The 22,898-nt window shown below is 41.4% G+C and overlaps 2 protein-coding genes across 4 annotated transcripts in view; both read left to right on the plus strand.

Moving 5' to 3' along the window:
- spg11 (SPG11 vesicle trafficking associated, spatacsin) overlaps positions 1 to 9,753 on the plus strand; it is an 89,859-nt gene extending 80,106 nt beyond the window's left edge. For all 3 annotated transcript variants that reach the window (XM_014123970.3, XM_014123972.3, XM_014123971.3), the window contains exons 34-40: positions 2,288 to 2,421; positions 4,089 to 4,196; positions 4,687 to 4,855; positions 5,322 to 5,398; positions 8,785 to 8,940; positions 9,168 to 9,319; positions 9,399 to 9,753. In XM_014123970.3, the coding sequence (XP_013979445.3) occupies positions 2,288 to 2,421; positions 4,089 to 4,196; positions 4,687 to 4,855; positions 5,322 to 5,398; positions 8,785 to 8,940; positions 9,168 to 9,319; positions 9,399 to 9,582 (980 nt within the window). In that variant the 3' untranslated portion in view covers positions 9,583 to 9,753. The remainder of the gene's footprint in view (positions 1 to 2,287; positions 2,422 to 4,088; positions 4,197 to 4,686; positions 4,856 to 5,321; positions 5,399 to 8,784; positions 8,941 to 9,167; positions 9,320 to 9,398) is intronic.
- A 4,177-nt stretch (positions 9,754 to 13,930) lies between these two features.
- LOC106560753 (neuronal acetylcholine receptor subunit alpha-7) overlaps positions 13,931 to 22,898 on the plus strand; it is a 29,997-nt gene continuing 21,029 nt past the window's right edge. The window contains exons 1-3 of the mRNA XM_014123969.3: positions 13,931 to 14,339; positions 18,438 to 18,577; positions 20,607 to 20,651. Of these exons, the coding sequence (XP_013979444.1) occupies positions 14,285 to 14,339; positions 18,438 to 18,577; positions 20,607 to 20,651 (240 nt within the window). The 5' untranslated portion in view covers positions 13,931 to 14,284. The remainder of the gene's footprint in view (positions 14,340 to 18,437; positions 18,578 to 20,606; positions 20,652 to 22,898) is intronic.

Genomic DNA, 22,898 nt, shown 5'->3' on the forward strand with positions numbered 1-22,898 from the left:
CAAAAGGGAACAGTTTGGAGATTATGGGAAAATTATTAGACTAAAAGTGAGGACAAAACAGTTAATCTGACACTAACTGAATCCAAATGTTGATTTTATGTGCATTTTACATTTACTGTACTTTTTACCGCATTTGATGGTAACAAAATCTGAAAATACTATGGATACATTCAGTAACATGATAACAATATTCATGGGAAATTTGTGGTAGGTGCAACATAAGACAAAAAAAAAAGGTTTGAGTGAGAGGTCTAACTGGTGTCTGTCTCCAAATGGCTACACACCTCTCCAAAGTGTGCGCAGTTCCTACGTACAGTTGAAGTCGGAAGTTTACATACACCTTAGCCAAAGACATTTAAACAACATTTTTCACAATTCCTGACATTTTAATCTAGTAAAAATTCCCTGTTTTAGGTCATTTAGAATCACCACTTTATTTGAAGAATGTGAAATGTCAGAATAATAGTAGAGAATTATTTATTTCAGCTTTTATTTCTTTCATCACATTCCCAGTGGGTCAGAAGTTTACATACACTCAATTAGTATTTCGTAGCATTGCCTTTAAATTGTTTAACTTGGGTTGAACGTTTCGGGTAGCCTTCCACAAGCTTCCCACAATAAATTGGGTGAATTTTGGCCCATTCCTCCTGGCTGATTTCTTTTGATTTTCCAATAATGTCAAGCAAAGAGGCACTGAGTTTGAAGGTAGGCCTTGAAATACATCCACAGGTACACCTCCTCCACTTGACTCAAATAATGTCAATTAGCCTATCAGAAGCTTCTAAAGCCATGACATCATTTTCTGGAATTTTCCAAGCTGTTTAAAGGCATAGTCAACTTAGTGTATGTAAACTTCTGACCCACTGGAATTGTGATACAGTGAATTCTAAGTAAAATAATCTGTCTGTAAACAATTGTTGGGAAAATTACTTGTGTCATGCACAAAGTAGATGTCCTAACCGACTTGCCAAAACTATAGTTTGTTAAGAAAAAATGTGTGTAGTGGTTGAAAAACGAGTTTTAATGACTCCAACCGAAGTGTATGTAAACTTCCGACTTCAACTGTAATTTCAATGCACTTTTATGACTCAAAGAAGAGTCTTCAACTATAAGGTACTGTTTTGAGCTCTCCTAACTGTGCCGTTGAGGAACTAGAGCAAGCACACTTGTAGTTGTTTTCTTTGGAACACAGCACTGCGTCCCCGCCTTCTCACAATTACTGTTGTTTACACATTCCAAAATGTACGCATACCATTATCAATCACAATCTGGTAAGGTGGGCGTAATTTGAAAGCGCGCTCTATTGCCAGCATGGTTAGCTACGTTACAAAATATGATCTTACAGTGTTAGGCTTTCGCAAGGAAATTCGGAGAAGCCGATCATAATTTTGGTGCGCATATAATAGTCACGAGTGCATTCAGGTGAGCGTTCCCCGCCAAATTTCTTCACGATACGACAAACATAGGCTTATGTCATCTTGTAACTGTACATCAAGCATACAGTAGTGATCATAAATGACAAGTTTTTTGATATGGAAACGTTTAGTGCACATTTGGACTATCGGGTGTTTGGCTTGCTTGTATTACATTACATTTACATTTTAGTCATTTAGCAGACGCTCTTATCCAGAGCGATTTACAGTAGTGAATGCATACATTTCATACATTATATATTTTTTTCCCGTCCTGCCCCCCCGTGGGAATCGAACCCACAACCCTGGCGTTGCAAACACCATGCTGTACCAACTGAGCTATAGGGAAGGCTGAGAGATTTACCAGCAGGCCGTAGTGTTCGCTGTGGGCCAGGTGTGCGTGGCTAAAGTGGCGGGCAGCCTGCAAAGCGGTATTTATTATAATCCTCAATGTCTCATCTTTCAAAATACATAGAGTCCTCTTTATTTACAGCATTTCCCGCACTCAGACAACAAAACATTTGCAGAAGTTTCCCAATTAGTGGGAGGGATGGGGGCAACATCTTGTCGCGTGCGGTGTTCAAGTTCAGTATCGCTGTCAGTAAAAACGAATATTGAGACATTGAGACCTTGAGCTCTGACGTCATGTGTAGCGTGTTACTGTACAGCCACTGCGTTACAATTTAGGAGCTTATCAGTATCCAAAATCTTCTATTTCGAACCTGTATACGGGTATGTATGTAAAGAGCTACCAATGGAAATGAGTCATGCCAACCAGTTACTAATTCATTTGCAGTTTAATGCGTTACAGTGTATTGGTGGATAATATCATGTATAACGATGCATAATATCTAACTCTCCCTCTTGTTGTGTAGCGGTGGAGCTGTTGATCCTGGCCCACGATTGCTTCAGTCTGACCTGTAACATGGAGGGCATAGTGAGGGTGCTGCAGGCTGCCCGCCACCTTAGCCACGCACACCTGGCCCACAGCGAACACTACGGCCTGCTGGTAAATCTCTCTTGTCTGGTCACACATGGGCCTCCTTCCCAGTCATTGTATCGTAAATTACATTGTAATATATGTTGATGGCTTTGCAATGGATTACCTGGTGATATTTGACTATAAACGAATTGCTCCAAATTATTGTGTACAGTCGTGGCCAAAGGTTTTGAGAATGAGACAAATATACATTTTCACAAAGTTTGCTGCTTCAGTGTATTTAGATATTTTTGTCAGATGTTACTATGGAATACTGAAGTATTTCATAAATGTCAAAGGCTTTTATTGACAATTACATGAAGTTGATGCAAAGAGTCAATATTTGCAGTGTTGACCCTTCTTTTTCAAGACCTCTGCAATCCGCCCTGGCATGTTGTCAATTAACTTCTGGGCCACATCCTGACTGATGGCAGCCCATTCTTGCATAATCAATGCTTGGAGTTTGTCAGAATTTGTGGGGTTTTGTTTGTCCACCTGCCTCTTGAGGATTGACCACAAGTTCTCAATGGGATTAAGGTCTGGGGAGTTTCCTGGCCATGGACCCAAAATATCGATGTTTTGTTCCCCGAGCCACTTTTGCCTTATGGCAAGGTGCTCCATCATGGCTGTGTTCTTAGGAAAAATTGTGAGTGAGCCCACTCCCTTGGCTGAGAAACAACCCCACACATGAATGGTCTCAGGATGTTTTACTGTTGGCATGAAACAGGACTGATGGTAGCACTCACCTTGTCTTCTCCGGACAAGCTTTTTTCCGGATGCCCCAAACAATAGGAAAGGGGATTCATCAGAGAAAATGACTTTACCCCAGTCCTCAGCAGTCCAATCCCTGTACCTTTTCAGAATATTAGTCTGTCCCTGATGTTTTTCCTGGAGAGAAGTGGCTCCTTTGCTGCCCTTTTTGACACCAGGCCATCCTTCAAAAGTCTTCACCTCACTGTGCGTGCAGATGCACTCACACCTGCCTGCTGCCATTCCTGAGCAAGCTCTGTACTGGTGGTGCCCCGATCCCGCAGCTGAATCAACTTTAGGAGACGATCCTGGCACTTGCTGGACTTTCTTGGGCGCCCTGAAGCCTTCTTCACAACAATTGAACCGCTCTCTTTGAAGTTCTTGATGATCCGATAAATGGTTGATTTAGGTGCAATCTTACTGGCAGCAATATCCTTGCCTGTGAAGGCCTTTTTGTGCAAAGCAATGATGACGGCAAGTGTTTCCTTGCAGGTAACCATGGTTGACAGAGGAAGAACAATGATTCCAAGCACCACCCTCCTTTTGAAGCTTCCAGTCTGTTAAATCGAACTCAATCAGCATGACAGAGTGCTCTCCAGCCTTGTCCTCGTCAACACTCACACCTGTGTTAATGAAAGAATCACTGACATGATGTCAGCTGGTCCTTTTGTGGCAGGGCTGAAATGCGGTGGAAATGTTTTTGGGGGATTCTGTTCATTTGCATGGCAAAGAGGGACTTTGCAATTCATCTGATCACTCTTCATAACATTCTGGAGTATATGCAAATTGCCATCATACAAACTGAGACAGTAGACTTTGTGAAAATTAATATTTGTGTCATTCTCAAAACTTTTGGCCACGACTGTACTGTAAGCATGGTGGTGTTTTTCTCTTTTCTCTGTGCATGTGTATGCGTGTGTGCACTCACCTTGTGTTGCCCCCTTCAGGTGCGTCTCCTCACTGGCATCGGCAGATACAATGACATGACCTACATCTTCGACCTGCTCAACCAGAACCACCGCTTCGAGATGCTGCTCAGGAAAAAAGTGGAGTCGGTAAGAGGCGCACACACAGATCTGTCTCGCTCTCACACACACAAACGTAGAAACTGCACACACACAAACAACAGATAGAGATCGCTCTTCCCAAAACAGTCTCCGTTGAGGTCTGACAGAACACCCACAGAGACACAACAGACCTGTCAGACAGAGAGAGGCATCTAGTCATTGTATTTTAGCTGAGACAGGAAATATATATATCACAGGGGTTGTGTACATGCTGTTTTCCGAGAACACCATGCCTTAGATGTGTAGGACTGTCTTGGAGTACCAGAATTAGGACAATAGGAAAGGATATTTTCCTTTCACGTTGTCCTTTCCAGCACAGCTCCAGCAACTATTGGATGCATAACCAGGCCAGCCCAGTACAGCTCTGCTTGGGTCAGTTCAGTAATGTGAAAGGGGTATTAAAGTTTGTGTTTTGTAGTGCACTTGTTTATACTTATAGTACTCTAGTATCTAAACGGTGTGTGTGTGTGTGTTGCAGAACTTCCGGCTGAAGACGGCCCTGCTGGACTACATCAAGCGGTGTTTGCCGGGGGACAGTGAGAAGTACAACATGGTGGCCCTATGCTTCAGCATGTGCAGAGAGATAGGAGAGAACCACGAGGGAGCCGCCCGCACCCAGCTCAAACTGATCGAGTCCCAGCCTTGGGGTGAGCTATGACAAGGCCTACAGTTATAGGATGAGGATTACTACAGTTAAAGTATGAAGTCAGACATACTATATATTTCTGACGCATATAAAGAACATGGTATAGTGGCTGAGGTAAATTAAGTTTTCAATTCTGGAAGTGAATTAAAATTCAATTTATGAATTGAAACGTCCTCATAGAAAACAGTAGACAATTTTCATTTAATGAATTGAATGTCAAATCTCGAGTCAATAACTGAACTGACCCCAAACCTGGTGTCAAAGGATGTGTTTTTCAATATTGGAGTATCTTTCCTGTTGTATAAAGGGCAACTTCTTAAAATAGACTGTTGTAAAATGTTTCTGTTGCTTTAACTTTATTTGCACCTGAATGTAGCCTGTGTATGAGTCATTGACACAAACTCAATGAAGAGCTACAGGACATGCAGACAGTGTTTTTCACTCACTCCCTTCTCATCCCATAACAGCAGTGACCCCTGAACTCAAAAGTGCCTTGATAAAGGTTCTTACTCTCCTGAAGGATGCTGCAGAGAGCTATTCTAAGGTATTGTTATCCCTCCAACTATCAAACACAGGTCCTCTGTTTAGTGTTGCTTAATACTAGAAAGGTCTCCTTGGATCCCCCTTTGTGCCAATGACACATGTTTTGGACATCAACATTCGAACAGTCTAATAAGTAGATTTAATATATGCTATCCAAAAAGTTATCATTTGGTTGTGGTTATGAAGGTCTTACCTAACATTAGAATACGAAAATATATTTTTTAAAGAACAGAACATTTCATTACTTTATGTTACTGTACTTTTCAACATTTTAGAACAGCCTTATTCTAAAATGGATTACATTTTTGTTTTGTCATGAATCTACACACACAATACCCCATAATGACAAATCAAAAACAGTATTTAAAAAAATAATATATTGCAAATTTATGATTACATTTTCTGGGGAAATATTACATTTACATAAGTATTCAGACCCTTTACTCAGTACTTTGTTGAAGCACCTTAGGCAGCGATTACAGCCTCGAGTCTTGGGTATGACGCTAGAAGCTTGGCACACCTGTATTTTGGGAGTTTCTCCCATTCTTCTCTGCTCTCAAGCTCTATTAGGTTGGATGGGGAGCGTCGCTGCACAGCTATTTTCAGATGCTGCCACTACCATGCTTCACCATAGGGATCGTGCCAGGTTTCCTCCAGACATGACGCTTGGCATTCAGGCCAAAGAGTTCAATCTTGGTTTCATCAGACCAGAGAGTCTTTTAGGTGCCTTTTGGCAAACTCCAAGCGGGTTGTCATATGTCTTTTACTGAGGAGTGGCTTCCGCCTGGCCACTCTACCATAAAGGCCTGATTGGTGGAGTGCTGCAGAGATGGTTGTCCTTCTGGAAGGTTCTCCCACCCCCACAGAGGAACTCTGTAGCTCTGTCAGAGTGACCATCGGGCTCTTGGTCACCTCCCTGACCAAGGCCCTTCTCCCTGATTGCTCAGTTTGGCCGAGCGGTCAGCTCTAGGAAGAGTCTTGGTGGTTCCAAAGTTCTTCCATTTAAGAATGATGGACGCTACTGTGTTCTTGGACTTTCAATGCTGCAGACATTTTTTGGTACCCTTCCCCAGATCTGTGCCTCGACACAATTGCTTTGACCTCATGGCTTGGTTTTTGCACTGACATGCACTGTCAACTGTGGGACCTTATATAGACAGGTGTGTGCCTTTCCAAATCATGTCCAATCAATTGAATTTACCACAGGTGGACTCCAATCAAGTTGTAGAAACATCTCAAGGATGATCAATGGGAACAGGATGCACCTGAGCTCAATTTCGAGTCTCATAGCAATGGGCCTGAATACCCTTGTAAATATTTTTAATTTTTTTTTACTGTTTTCGCTTTGACATTATGGGGTATTGTGTGTAGATTGATGAGGAAAAATAATAATTGAATCAACTTTAGAATAAAGCTGTAACGTAACAAAATGTGGAAAAAGGGAAGGGATCTGAATACTTTCTGAATCCAGTGTATGTAGGGTGTCCTCACACTAGTACTGAGCGAAGACAGTGTGAGGAGAACAGAGATAACGTTAGATGGTTGTCTGACTGGCTGGCTGCAACTGCCTGAGCAGAGATGAGATGATGACTCTAAGGAATTAAAAATGATAGTCTACAGAATTGCAATATTTTATTATTTCCTATTTTTCAATTTGGACCTGACAGAGCCAATGGAAAATGTTCAATGTTTTGGCAGTTGAATGTCCATTATTTTTGCCTTTGGAATTTCTATTAAAAAGCTCTAATCATTTTGATGTAATTATTCATAATGCATTTAATGTTAATCGAAAACCGTGATAATTGTTTTGTAATCGTGTCAAAACTGAACTGAAAAAGCACTAATGGCTAAGTACTACCACCCAATCTACCCAGAGTGGGTGAAAACAGGCTTTGGTGATGAAATTTCACTTCTTTATGTTATAAAATACATTTTACCAAGACAAATATGATGATTCATGTTCTACGTCGTTCAGTGGGGTCTTTCACTAACATTTCATTAACAGTGTATCCAAATAGTCGGATTTCCTAACCGAATACATTCGATAATAATCACAGAGCTGTTGACAAGCGGTGCAGCTTTCTCGCAGCAACTTTTGAGGATTGTACATGTTGTGGTGGTCGTCTTCAAAGTTGTTTCTACGAGTCGCAAAAGCTAAATGGCACAAGCTGAATTAATTGTGAAAGGCTTTGAAAATAAAAAGATTGCGGTACGTTCAGTGCTCCCGTTGACATTTCACAGAGATTCGCTTGTTTTTGTGAGAAAATCTTCTAAACAGGAATTTCTCATTAATATGAAAAGCTTATACTAAAATATAAAACATATTATCCCACCTCTATATTATTTTATGTCCTGCGGATTCGAGTAGAAAGATGACGAGTTCAACGGGAAATGGGAACCCGTGAGGTAGCAATCATTCTCGCAAATCATCCAGCCTAGTTTACGCGATGCTGTGCAATTTTTCTTATTTTGACAACTTTTTTTCTCTGGCCTCCATTGATTTAGTCACCCTAATTTTGGCCACCCTACAAGGGTAAACATTCCAATAACTTTTGAACATAAGGTCCGAATTTTTGCCATATTTTGCGCAGAGGGAGGGAGCTCCCGTCTCGCTTTGTTCATGGTGCCTACCAGGCTTGTTTTTTGCGCATCGTTCGCTTCCCCTCGCTCATAAACTCTCCCATTCTCCCCTTTATCATACTTTACTTCATTTATTTCATCTGTTAAATGTATATTTTTTTTTAAATTGGTATAGTTTATGTTCAGTTTTGAGGCAATTATCGGGGTGATTATCAACTGGTCATGGCACCTTCAACTGTCGGGAAAGCCATAAAAAAAATGATATGTCCTCCTAAAACTGGTTATAACTCAAATCAAATGTTATTTGTCACATAAAAACAGGTGTAGACTAACAGTGAATTGCTTACTTAAGGGTCATTTTCCAACAATGCAGAGTTAAAGATAAAAAATTAAATTGAAATAGTGACACGAGGAATAAATACACAGTGAATAATGAATAACAATAAAGAGTAAAAATAGCATGGCTATATACAGGGAGTACCAGTACCGAGTTGATGTGCAGGTTTACAAGGTAATTCAGTTAGCTATGTACATATAGGTATGGGTAAAGTGACTCCAGTTCTGTTTGTGATATAACACACTGTCGTTGTTAGAATTTTTATATAGACTTATTTAGGAAAAGTCAATGATGACTTAAAAAATAGCAGAGTAATAAAACATTTAAATTTGTTTTGCTTCATTATTATCTGGGTCTTTCTAGTGTTAATTGAACGTGAGTAATAGCTTTGCAGTGGAGATAAAAACTTGCTGTGTGTCTGTGTGTGTACGCATGCACGCATATGCATGCGCGTGTGTGTTGTCCCTCAGGACTCGTGTGTACGCCAGGCAGCACGTTGTGTCAAAATGGCAAAGCTGACCACACTCCAGCTCCACTTCCTGAACCACGGTCAAGACCAACGTGTCATAAACCTGCGCCAATCAGATCTCCTTGGTGCTATAGTGGCACTGCCCCGCTGTTACCAGGTAATGGCACTAAATGTAACCGTGGTATACTAAATCAATTATCCAAATGCTAGACTTGTGGTACCGGCGCTATTGTAATAGTGGGAGGAAAAATCAATTATCCCAATCCTAGACTTGGGAAGGATGTACTGAAATGTAGATTGATTCCCAGTAGTATGTCATAATGAGATGTAGCTAAGCTTATTTTAAGCTATTATTTTAAACTGTGTTGTTTCTCTTGTCGCTAGGCTTTTGTGTTGTCGGAGGCCTACGACTACAGTCCAGACTGGGCGGAGGTGCTCTACCAGAAGGTCATCCTCAGTGGAGACTTTGCTTACCTAGAGGAGTTCCGACTTCACAGGCCACTCCCCGCCTGCCTGTTTGAGGACATATCACAAAAGTAATTTCAGATGATTTCCACAATTAGGAGGGAATATCTTCTTGCTGATATTAATCATTGGTCTGGTCCTATCTTTCAGATTGACTCACAACACGCCTCCGAGCAGTGCGGGCCAGAACCTGAAGAGACTATTGCAACACTGTGATGACGTTTACACCTACTACAAGCTTGCGTATGAACACAAGTTCTTCGACGTGGCCAACATGTTACTTCAGGACTCCAAAACAAGCAGTTACCTAAATGACAGGCTAGGTACTAGGTAGCTGATTCGAAATGGCACTGCCCCTGTCAAATACCTCCAAATACGCATGTGGAATTTTTTACACACTCTTTTCTATAACATCTTTCATGGAGATGAATAGTTTCACGAAATAATGTTTTATTTTCTCCATGCAAAATCACTGACTAACTGAATAAATCTCATATTGATTGAAGCTACAGACTTCTGTCTTTACTTAAACACGATTGAGTGGTCATCCACAGAGGCTGTTATTATAGCTGTTGTTGTGATGTCTACCTAACCGAGGTAGACAAAGTAAATTATCCTAAATTGTAATAGAGTTAGGTTTGCAAAATGATAGTAACATTCCCCAAATTCCTGGGAATGCTGGAGTATTCAGGATTTTCATTTTTTTCCCCACTTGATTCCAATAATCTTTTAAACAGGATTTCTGGAAAACCTGGGAATTCTACGAAAGATACCGGAAAGGTGCAACCCTAAGTGGAGGACTTGGTGGACTGTATATTCTTAGGTTTGGTATTGCTTAATGTGTTCACTCCCAGGTGCTGATTGGGGCACATATGACAGTAAAGTGGATTACAGTTGTGGGTTTAATAAAGATGAGGATTCACACAGTATAGGGCAAAGCACAGCACAGTGTAGGATGTTAATGGCTTGATTGACAGCTTGAGTGTTAACCAACTTGGTTGTGTGTAGTCTGAAAAGACAAGGGGGAAATAAAGACACAATAGTGAATCATCGATATAAACAATCTCCAATTCACTATACTAAACAATAAGAATGTAACAACATGGCTATAACATCTTGATGCTATTCAAGACTATACAGCGGTATACAACATGATCGTGCCCGCAATAATTAGAGACTAAAAGCGTGTCGCTGCACATGTACTATAAAGCAAAGCACTGCCATCTTCAGGGCAATGCCACAACTGCATGAACTTGAAATGGTACGAGTGAGGTGTTCTCTCATTTATTTCTGGAAGTAGCTAGAAAACTAGCCAACTTTAGCCAGTTCGCTTAGGTGCTTCAATGCGGTTGAGAGGTCAGAATGCTGCGATCAGCCCTACACCTTGGCCAGAGTGTCCAGTGTGATCTATGAATGCTCTGAGAGTGAACAGCTCTGAATTCACGAATGGCCCAGAGCGCACACTGACACACTGGAGGCAATTTACGAACACACCCGTAGCTTCTTTTTTCTGACTCTGAGCTGGAGATCACCCAGAATGCTCTGCTCCACTTCACTAGTAGCCAGAGCTACAGCTCTAATATGATGAACTACTATTTCTTCACAGCCTTTCGTACACAAATCGTAGACTTGGGAAGAACACACTGAAATGCAGATTGTCAGTTTCAATGACCATGATTCCTTCTGACTCTCTTTGGTGCCCTTACAAAGCAATTAAACATGCCATGATATATCTGGGATGTATTAAGGGATGTACACTGAGTGTATAAAACATTAAGAACACCTTCCTAATATTCAGTTTCAGCCTCAATTTGTCAGGGCCTGGACTCGAAAGCATTCCACAGGGATGCTGGCCCATGGTTGGCTCCAATGCTTCCCACAGTTGTCAAGTTGGCTGGATGTCCTTTGGGTGGTGGACTATTCTTGATACACATGGAAAACTGTTGAGCGTGAAAAACCCAGCAGTGTTGCAGTTCTTGACACAAACCAGTGCGCCTGTCACCTACTACCATACGTTGTTCAAAGGCATTTAAGTGTTTTATTTTTCCCATTCACCCTCTGAATGGCACAATACATGTCTTAATGCTTAAAAATCCTTCTTTAACCTGTCTCCTCCCCTTTATCTACACTTATTGAAGTTGATTTACACTTATTGAAGTGACATCAATAAGGGGTTATAGCGTTCAACTGGATTCACCTGTTCAGTCTATGTCATGGAAAGAGCAGGTGTTCCTAACATTTTGTACACTCAGTGAATGTTAGTCATCAAACTGTGTTCGGCAATGTCCACAGAGGATTTTCCAGGATGCGTCCCAAATGACACCCTATTCCCTATACAGTGCACGACTCTTGACCAGGGCCCACAGGGTACCACTTGGGATGAAGCCCTAATCTCCGCCAGTGATACAGGGTTAATTCCCCTCCTTGGTTGGAGTGTTTGGGGTCCACCGTCCTTGAGGGGAAGACCCCTCATAAATAAACATGCTGTGTCCTCTCCAGACACTGCGATAGCATGGCTTTGATGAACTACTAGAATCAATGGGCCGCCAGCGACAAATCCTGCAAGGTTGGTTAATGACCTTGTCTGGTTTGATTAATAATTACAGGATTCACCAGGAGAGGGGATGAATGTTGCAGTACTGGCCATAGTCACTAGATGCCACTCTATGGTGCTTATAAGTCATACACTACATGATCAAAAGTATGTGGACACCTTCTCGTCATACATCTCTTTCCAAAATCAGGGGCATTAATATGGAGTTGGTCCCCCCCTTTGCTGCTCTAACAGTCTGCACTCTTCTGGGAAGGTTTTCCACTAGATGCTGGAACATTGCTGCTGGGACTTTCTTCCATTCAGCCACAAGCATTAGTGAGGTCGGGCACTGCTGTTGGGTGACTTAGGCCTGGCTCGCAGTCGGTGTTCCAATTCATCCCAAAGGTGTTCAATGGGATTGAGGTCAGGGCTCTGTTCAGGCCAGTCATGTTCTTCCACAACAATCTCGACAAAACCATTTCTGTATGGACCTCGCTTTGTGCACGGGGGCATTGTCATAATGAAACAGGAAAGGGCCTTCCCCAAACTGATGCCACAAAGTTGGAAGCACAGAATCGTCTACAATGTAATTGTATGCTGTAGCGTTAAGATTTCAATGGAACTAAGGGGCCTAGCCCGAACCATGAAAAACATCCCCAGAACATTATTCCTCCTCCAACAAACTTTATAGTTCCTCCGTGGACTGCCAGATGGTGAAGCGCGATTCATCACTCCAGAGAACGCGTTTCCACTGCTCACAGAGTCCAATTGTGCGTGAGCTTTACACTGCTCCAGCCGATGCTTGGCAGTGTACATGGTGATCTTAGGCTTGTGTGCGTTTTTGTGCTGACGTTGCTTCCGTAGGCAGTTTGGAACTAGGTAGTGAGTGTTGCAACCGAGGACAGACTATTTTAATACGCTCCTGCACTCGGCGGTCCCGAGCTTGTGTGGCCTACCACTTCGCGGCTGAGCCATTGTTGCTCCTAGATTTTTTCACTTAGCATATTTTTTGTTTATTTGATAGGATTAAAGATGGAGAGAGTGTGCTGAACTAGCAGTGGGACGGATTTGAACCCATACTGCAGCGTTATATGTGATCTGGAGGCAGCGGCCTAGACTGCTAGACCACCCTAGGCCACATGCACTGATAGGTTAGCTGCTATCAGTATTCACATTTGAAAATACCTTTTTGTTGCTCCTTTAATAATGAATGACTTTGTATTCTGTGGGTTTATTGATAATAGGCTCCTACTTCAGACTTAAGTTTTTCTCATGAATTAATTTTCTCATTGCGTCAATGCTTACTGCATAATTCAGTGTGCTGAGTCGTCAAAGTATGTACAGTGAGGGGGGAAACGTATTTGATCCGCTGCTGATTTTGTACGTTTGCCCACTGACAAAGAAATGATCAGTCTATACTTTTAATGGTTGGTTTATTTGAACAGTGAGAGACAGAATAACAACAACAAAAAATCCAGAAAAACGCATGTCAAAAATGTTATAAAATGATTTGCATTTTAATGAGGGAAATAAGTATTTGACCCCCTCTCAATCAGAAAGATTGCATGGGGTTAGTGGACATGTGGGTTAATTGATCTTGAGCAGCCAAGATGATCAATAGCGTACTTAATGCATGTTTGATGTGGTCTCCCTTCTATTGCAGGAAAAGAGCCCAAAGGTTCTACAATCTTCTCTGTGTGAGAAAGGACTGTTTAAGAGCTGTCCATGGTTCTGATTAGATACAAAAGGAGCATTCTGTACTTCTACCACAGTTTTAAAGTATGGAATAGAGATAATGAAGTATTATTAGTCAGATGGTCCCTCACACTTTAAATGTAATTGTTTCCTTTATGGAAGCACATCGTCTTTTTACAGGTAGTCATTTTAATTAACAGCCCAGTACAGTGGCTTCTTTCACATCATAAAGTATACATTTAAGGTTTGTGGGTTAATTCATCCGCCATAATATTTACTTTTCAGTCGCCATAAATTTGGCAATATTATTAGCTAAATCTACAGGTGATGCAGTGTTTGTGCGTTTTTGCATAAACATATGTAGTCTAGTCATAATCATATTCAATTGGGGTATTGGCAACCAGAATAGACATTATGTTAATAATTCCCAGTGAATGATTGTCACACTCTCCTACTGTATGCCTCCTCGAAATATTAGCTGCCAGTGCGGTTATTCGATGATTTGCCTCTGCAAAGACAGCATGACTAGTTCTGTCACAGCCATGTGAGTTTAGTGTCGCGATTCGCATTTTCATTTTGGAGGGCTTCAAGGAAGAGCACCCGACCAACCCCCCTGGAGCACAAATCCAAATCCGTATCTTCGCATGTCAAGCCTCGTTATCAGCTATTTTCAACCGTTTGGCAGGCGTTGTCTGGGATGCCCGGTGACTTTTTGGCGTTTTTTAATTACCGGTGACTGTACAACAGTGGTCTCGGAACTGTCACATAGTCTAGGCTATCATAGGAGGCACATTTGGTCTGTCATGCAATGGAGGCTCGGATTTTTACCCTGTATTTACTTACCATCGTCTGCTTGTTTCACGGTAGGCAACGTTGTGCATGTGTTATCATAATGTTATTATAGTGAGATTTTGAATCCGTGGGTTCGATGTTCATTGTCAATTACAAAGAGGGCTTTGTCAATTACAGAGAGGGCTAGTCTTGATTCGGTTATATGAGAAACTTAGAAGTGTAGCTTCTTCTGACATTGTTTTAGCCTACATCGACATAGATTTATCTTCGTGGCGGGCCAACCATTATTCGGCCATTGACAGCATCAAGGACAAGGTCCCTCACCTGTGTACACTTTCTACATTAAACAGTGCGCCTTGCAGTGTTGCGAAGCAAGAGTCCCCACTTAAATCTTAGACATAAGTTACATACTTATTATTATTATTTAACACACTACTCCTCTTACATTGTTTAAGCTAAAAACGCCGTTAAAACTTTAAAACGTGCAAACTGGTCTGGTTTGAGTAGCTTGCATACAACTTTTTGGATCTCTTTTTTTAATTAAGCTTTTTTGTCCTCCGACTTTCATGGGATTTCCAGCAGCATTTTTAAGGGCCGATTGTGACTTCATGACTCCCAACATTCTGTTCTATTCACTGTAAACAATGTAACCTTTGACACAAATCAGCTACTTTGGCCACTCTTCCAACAATTTATACAAAAAAAGTTTACTTCTCTGCTATTCAAATCTGAAATCGATATTAAAATATATTCTACCAATCTAACAATATAGCTGTATTAGTAACCTCATTAACAAATTATTTTCCAACTTTTTGCAAATAACTGACATTTTCACCACTTTCCCAGCACTTTAGACACAAACGTAGATGGTTTGACACCTTGGTCTACTTCTCTGCTTTTTACATTTGGAATCAAAATAGAATAATCTTCTACCAATCAAAAGTTACAGCTGTTTCTCAGAGTGGCGAAAAGTAGCTAGCTAACGTCAGCTAACCGCTTTGTCATGTCTCTTCATTGAACAGCCCAAACGGAATGTTGCTATGGATACTCACACACGTAGAGGAGTGCATGGGGTAGTGTAGGGAGAAACGGACAGACGAGAGACAATCCACTACTAATGGAAGAAGTTGCTGTATTTGTTACTGTATTTGTTATTTCATGTTTAACAATCGGGTCCCGGTAGAGTAGGGCCTGAACCTCGCTGACATGGGCAGGGCTCGCGCTAAAATATTATGCCTTTCTGCTTTTCTTTTCTTTCAAACCTCTGACCAGTTTCCCGACAGGTTAGACAGAAACTTAGAGGGTATGACTTCTTCCTCGACTTCACCTCTATTCAAGCTGAAATGGTGATCACGGTTAGCCTAAATATTTTATTTATTGGATAGAACTACAGCTAGGTATAAGTAGGTCTACATACAAACATATTGTTCTACATAGTTCTTCAACGACCACAAAATGTATTTTAAAGAGCTGTCATCACTCGATGCACCATCATATTTCTCTCCCAAAATAATATCCTAAAACGTTCTAATACCTTATGAGTTCCTCCCTTCCAGGACAACAGCAAGTCTTCAAATTCAGAAAGCAAAAACCAAAGTTGCATAACCATGATTTATTTTTTTCTTGTTTCAACACGGACTGCAGTTTTTGAAGGACCACAACAACCAGAAACAGGATCTTAGGAAAGCTTGAATGAATCAATGAATGAATGTATTTGCAGCAGGGAAAATGGCAGGGCATCTGACTTCACTTGAGTAAAAAAAATGTAAACTTCTACCACAAAAATACTTTTAAAGGTCCAATGTAGCTGTTTTGATCCCATTTCTATGATTGTTTTCAATCAAAATGATCAAAAATAGCTTCTAAGCAAGAATTTAGTTATGAAAACAAAACAATTAGCCATTATTGGCAGAGAAGGTTTGGAACTCTTTTTCTTATTGGTCTGTTGACCAATTTACCGCCTGATGATGTCACCAGGCAAGCCAAGACTCCATCCTACCAAAACAGGCAAATGTTTTAAGCAGTCTTTTCAAACAGCTCTTACACTAAAACGGCATTAACATCATTTTCACAAAGTCACAGGATTATTCCAACCTCATAGTATACACTATATACACAGAGGTATGTGGACACCCCTTAAAATTCTTCTATTTCAGCCACATCCGTTGTTGACAGGTGTATACAATCGAGCATACAGTCATGCAATCTCCATAGACAAACATTGGCAGTAGAATGGCCTTACTGAAGAGCTCAGTGACGTTCAACGTGGCGCGGTAATAGGATGCCACCTTTCCAACAAGTCAGTTCGTCAAATTTCTGCCCTGCTAGAGATGCCCTGGGTCAACTGTAAGTGCTGTTATTGTGAAGTGGAAACGTCTACGAGCAACAGTGGCTCTGCCGCAAAGTGGTAGGCCACACAAGTTCACAGAACGGGACCGCCGAGTGCTGAAGCGCGTAGCCCGTAAAAATCGTCTCTCCTTGGTTGCAACACTCACTACTGAGTTCCAAACTGCCTCTTGAAGCAATGTCGGCACAAGAACTGTTCGTTGAGAGCTTCATGAAATGGATTTCCATGGTTGAGCAGCCACACATAAGCCTAAGATCACCATGTGCAATGCCAAGCGTCAGCTGGAGTGGTGTAAAGCTCGCCGCCATTAGATTTGTGTTCTCTGAAGTGATAAATCACGCTTCACCATCTGGCGTGGAAGAATTTGACTTGCCTGCACAGAGCACTGTCCTCAACCCCATCGAACACCTTTGGGATGAATTGGAACGCCAACTGTGAGCCAGGCCTAATCACCCAACATCAGTGCCTGACCTCACTAATGCTCTTGTGGCTGAATGGAAGCAAGTCCCTGCAACAATGTTCCAACATCTTGTGGAAAGCCTTCCCAGAAGAGTGGAGGCTGTTATGGCAGCAAAGGGGGGACCAATTCCATATTCATGCCCATGATTTTAGAATGAGATGTTTGACGAGCAGGTGTCCACATACTTTTGGTCATGTAGTGCATCAGCAGGTACAATTTACGCCTCTTAGAGCAAACAAGTGGAAACTGAAAGGTGCAGATCTTCTGATCAGCAATGAAGTGGAAAACTCAGTTTCAAAGGTAAATGATGAGGATGTATTTTGGTATTTTTCCCCCAACCTAATCTCATAGACTAGATGTAACATAGTACAGTAAAGCCAAGATGTTACATTTGTTATGGTGACACAAGACAGAATTTTACTTAACCCTTTTAGATAACCCTTCCCCTAACCTTAACCCTTTAACCTAATTCCTAACCTTAACCCTAACCCCTAGCCTAGCTAACATCAGTGTTAGCCACAACAAATTGGAATTTGTAACATATCATATGTTTTGTAAATTCATAACATATTGTAAGTTTAGCAAATTCGTAACACATTGTACATTTTGCAAATTCGTAACATATCATACAAAATGTATGATGGACATCCACAAATGAATACATACCATACGAAACATAACATATCATACTAAATGGAATGATCAAATTTACGTACAGAATAATACGAAATGCTCTGACACCAGGTTGTTTTTCCGGACTGCAGTACCTTGCCGTTTGAGCTGATAGTTGCGGTCTTCTCTACAATGTAAGGAGAAGAGACAGACTGATGTGTCTTCAGATATGTGAAGCAGATGAGACTGGATGGGGTTCAAGACCAAAAACAGACAATAGAGATGATTTTGTTTGCCTTATTTATAGCTGTATAGCTTTGTATGAAATTGCACACCAGTATCAAATTCAAAAAGGTATGCTGTATCTTAAAGCCTTGACTTTACTGAATATGTGAAAAATTGGCACTACAAAAATAAATGCTTTCTGTAGTACTGTTTTATAAAGTTCTTCGGAGTTGAAATTTTATCACATCTCTGTCCCACCTGGCACAGACTTCAGTTCATTGTCTAGTTTTGATTTACATTTGGTTGAGCTTTTATTTATTTTTCCAGACCGTAACATACAAAATGCAAAAAATATAAGGGTTGCAAACGTGTGTGTGTGTGTGTGTGTGTGTGTGTGTGTGTGTGTGTGTGTGTGTGTGTGTGTGTGTGTGTGTGTGTGTGTGTGTGTGTGTGTGTGTGTGTGTGTGTGTGTGTGTGTGTGTGTGTGTGTGTGTGTGTGTGTGTGTGGGCATGAATGGCCCCTAGTGTCTCTACAGGGACAGCACCAGCGCAGACTGTACAAGGACCTGATGCGAAACTACAACCCTCTGGAGCGTCCCGTGTTCAATGACTCCCACTCGCTCACCGTACACTTCAGCTTCAGCCTCATGCAGATCATGGATGTGGTGGGTCTGATGAGCCATCTGTCAACCCATACACACACACACTGTTAGCACGCAATGAAAGAAACACTGACAACATCACCGTAACACATAGTGATGGATATATCAGATCTCCCCTCCGAAGCACTAGAGATGATATCAAACACACACACACATACACACTCTAACCTGTGATAGGATGTGTGAGCCACATTAACAAGAATCCCTGTGCGGCTGTGTTTCCCGGTCGGTGCTCAGCTCGCCCACAGTGCTGCTGAGAGAGGCAGCAGACCTTTTTCCCCCCCTGTGTGTCTGATGCACTCCCCCCTGCCAGGGCACTGCCAGCAGGGGAGCTGAAACAACATACCTCTCCATCATTACACCCAGCATCTGACAAAACCAACGTTCCCTGGGCCCACAGAATACCACTGTTTTTGAAAGTATCTACGTATATGTTATTGAGGAGATAAGAAAGAGGAAAGTGAGGATTTGTGATAAAGTAGCAGTAGTTGAGGGATTTAAATCCACCCAGTCACAAGCACACCGTCTTGGCCAAAATCATACTGTTGTGTCAGAAACAGCCTCCCTGCTTGGAATGTATATCATACTGGTGCTATGGAACTGTCTGTGCGTACTGTAGATCTATAATCTAGATGGGAGGAAAGCACAGGCAGAGAACGGTGAATGTGCTGAAATGATCACTTACCATAATATCAGAGATGGAATTGGAAGGGAGCGTGTTTCCCGAGTGAAAATCACAGGCAGAGCATTTTGACAAATGTGACATTAGTGAGTGATTTTTAACAATCTTATTCCAACTTTTCATGCCTACTGTTCTCTACGATACTACTCTTGCTGCTTCTTTCCTAATTGCACTGTAAGTCTTGTAAAGGCCACAGTGTGTGCAGGCTTTTGTTCCCACCCATCTCTAATACACAGTTTTAAATGATAAACTACTTAAAATACCACAATTAGTTGAAAGGTGTGTTTGTGCTGGGCTGGAACAAAAGTCTGCACACGGGCTGTAACAACGGTTAATGTAATAACACCAGCTATTACATTAACCTTTGTAACAGGGGTCCTCGAGAACAGTTGCCTATCCCTGGTAAATAGCTACACTGAATAATTCATTGTCATTCTTTGTTTCATTCTTTGTTTCACCATTTCTACTCTGTTGTTGGTGGAGATTGTGTTTTGGGGGGACCCCAGCTGTGTGCTGCGTTGGGATTAAATGAGACCCTATTTCGTGCAGTGGGAGCCCTGCTGGATTGGGAAACATTAGTCACAATTCACTACACGTGCCTGCTCCCATTTACTTCTAGCTAATCACATTTTAGGGTACAGAGCACATTGCATCCATGATTATACAATATTACATGGATGATTTAAGATGATATATATAATATATTGTGAGAAATAAAAAACGTAAGTAAACAAATATACTTTGAAAAGTTCAAAAAATAAGTCATCAAATCAGTCTGTGAGTCCGTGAGCACGAGGTTCATGTTTGCAGCTACTGCAATTGGCCAGTGACCATTTATGAAGCCACACAGTTGAGCCTTCCTGGAACTCCAACGCCAACAGCTGGGGTCTGTGGCGGCTGCAGCATTTGCCCATAAACAGGAAAGAATGATATGCATCCACTGGTAAAAGTTGAAGTATGCCGCATTACCCACCGTCCAGCACCCACAGACCAATAACCTTCCCACTTTTAAACAACATTACCTCCAGGTCTTTTCATCTCAACCATTGCTTTGGAGCAGCTTGTGTCTTTTAATAGAAATGCTTGGCTGGTGTTGTTATGCAGATGCAGTAGCTCCATGTTTTGCTCCCTGCTTGTGAGAGGATTTAAAATGCAGGACATTTATCAAAGTGACGTTATTCATAGTCATTTGCCCTTTATCGGCAAGTGGCCATATCTAAGACGGATTACAGCTAGCGAAAAGTCCTGTCCCAGCAAGACTTTTATTAAGTGTGGCAGGTGGAGCGACAAATTAGAATATTTTCTAGCATTGGTTGATGACAGACATTGATTGTGTTTGTATGTTTACAGGATGAGAAGAACCAGGTCCTGACGACCAACATCTGGTTACAGCTGGTGAGTTCTTTCCTCATTCGAACCTTGAGTCTAAGAGTATGTGGCATGTGAAGATATGCGTCAAAACAGACAGAGGTTCATATCAAGACACTTGTCCTCCATCACCCCCTTTCCTTCTCCCGGGTAGAGTGTCTTTGTGATCATCAGTCCTCCTTTATCGAGTCAGACAGTTAGGCCCCCCTGTATGTCAATGAACACTACTAATGCTCCTCAATTACCAAGCAACAGTATATTTTAAGGGTCATGCTCAAGAACGTCCTTAGACGATCTACTACACCTAACAAGCTTGATGGATATGTCTGTCAGCTCTGCCCTTTATCCCAAAAACGTCCCCCTACACCCTCCCCCCCATCCTATCCCCCTCATCCTTGACAAACTGGCCCTCAGCTTCATTCCCAACCCTCACTGGGATAGGGGAGTGCCACTACATTAAGAAAATTAAACCGTGCTCTCACAGACCATTGCAGATGGGCTGGCGAGTGCCAAGGGGACAGTGCCTAAATGGACTCAGAAGAAAATTGTGAATCAAATGTCCATGATAAGTGTAAGCCTTTAGCCAAATTATTTTGTCGTTTTTTTCTTCAACTTGGCTCCCAAAGTATCTAAATGAATTGGCTTCTCCCAACCCTAGTATTTGACCTAGATAAATAGCTGTCGGATAAAAAAACTAAAAACTCCCTCAACAGCGGAAAAGGACGCGCGATGCTCGCTCTGCTTCTACTAATACTGCATTTCCCTTTTAGACACTCCATGTGGAGTTGAAAGGCTCTGTCAGGCTTGTCTGTCAATATGGTGTCAGTTTGAATATGTTTTTGAAGTAAGTCGTCTATAACCTTCCCTGAGTTTTTTACTGAATGGTGTCACACACATTATTATGTGGTACACTACTCCACTCGGCCATTTTGTGAACTCATGTCCCCTTTGGAAAAAGCCAGTGTCATTGCTAAAGCTCATACAGAATGTATTTTTTGACAGGTGCTTCTTTTTTTATATACTAACAAGCGAATTTTATTCTAAATAAAGAATGACAATACAATTGTATGTTTTTAACAGACAGACATTGACATGGCAGAACATGCTCAAAAGCCTGGTTCCTTTTGCACCTTTGGCAGTGATGCGGTGGAAGACTTGTGCTTTTTCCAGTTCACATAAAGGACATTATAGCAGATTATTAGCAGTTCTAAGCTACTTTTATAATAATAGTATTGGTTTTTACGTATATGCATAATGACAAAACAGTACAGTAAAGCCATGAATATAAATACTGTATGTAAACAAGTTTTCTTTTCTTAAACCCATTTCATACAGCTGCTCAAATTCAATTAGCTTTCTTATCAGTATTGTGAATTCCCAGAATTCTCACGGTCTTACGAAAGTTGTGTTTAAAATTTAGAGAAGCAACTAATCCCTTCCTAACATCTCACACTCTTCATCCAGTGAGAAAGGTTGTTTTATCCCCTCAGGCTCAGCCATACCTTTCTCCAGCACATTTTGTTTGTTAAATAGCCTCCAGTGCGAAGTAGTCTTTTAGCTTAATTTGATTTTAAGGGCTCAATGAATTTCCTTGCTCCCTCTCTCAATGTTTTGGAAAGCGATCCACCCAGGCTCTGGTGCTGGAAGTCTGTATTTTGAGGGGAGAGATGTCTCTATGCCCCGAGCTGTGGGTATTTTTCAAATGTCAACATCCGTTACTGCGGCTCTTTAAAGGTTTCATGCTGGCAGAGGGAATGATTGAACTTGCATAAATAGCCCACCAGAGAAAAACATGATCTACAGCGTGAATTCCCATCCCCAGCAGATGCCTCCTCTCTGGTAATTTATTGTGCATATTTACTGCGCGGCATATTTCTGACAGCATAAAATGAATTTACATGTGGGAGTTAAGGAACACTTTTGAGTGAACAGAGATTATTCACTGTTAGATTTTTTTTTTTCACACTCGCCATACATAACTCTCCTGAAGCTGGTTAGCCACTGTGATGAAACAATGCCTTCTGCCACAAGATAAGTCCATTTAAATGACCCACTTATGTAATCCAATTTGGACTCCTCTCATCGAAAGTAAATTAAGCATACCTGTCCTTTGCCAGATAATATTTATGAGGATGATTCCATTGTCAGAAGATAATTATATAATTAGAGATAATGATTAGAGAAAGAGAGAGCGAGTCAGTGAGCCTCCAACGAAACTGAGAGATGCTCGCCAGAGTGGGGTTGTGGTGTGCTGCTCAAAAAATGTACTCCATT

This window comes from Salmo salar, chromosome 10 (assembly GCF_965601325.2).
Source record: "Salmo salar chromosome 10, fSalSal1, whole genome shotgun sequence".
NCBI classification, from domain to species: Eukaryota; Metazoa; Chordata; class Actinopteri; order Salmoniformes; family Salmonidae; genus Salmo; species Salmo salar.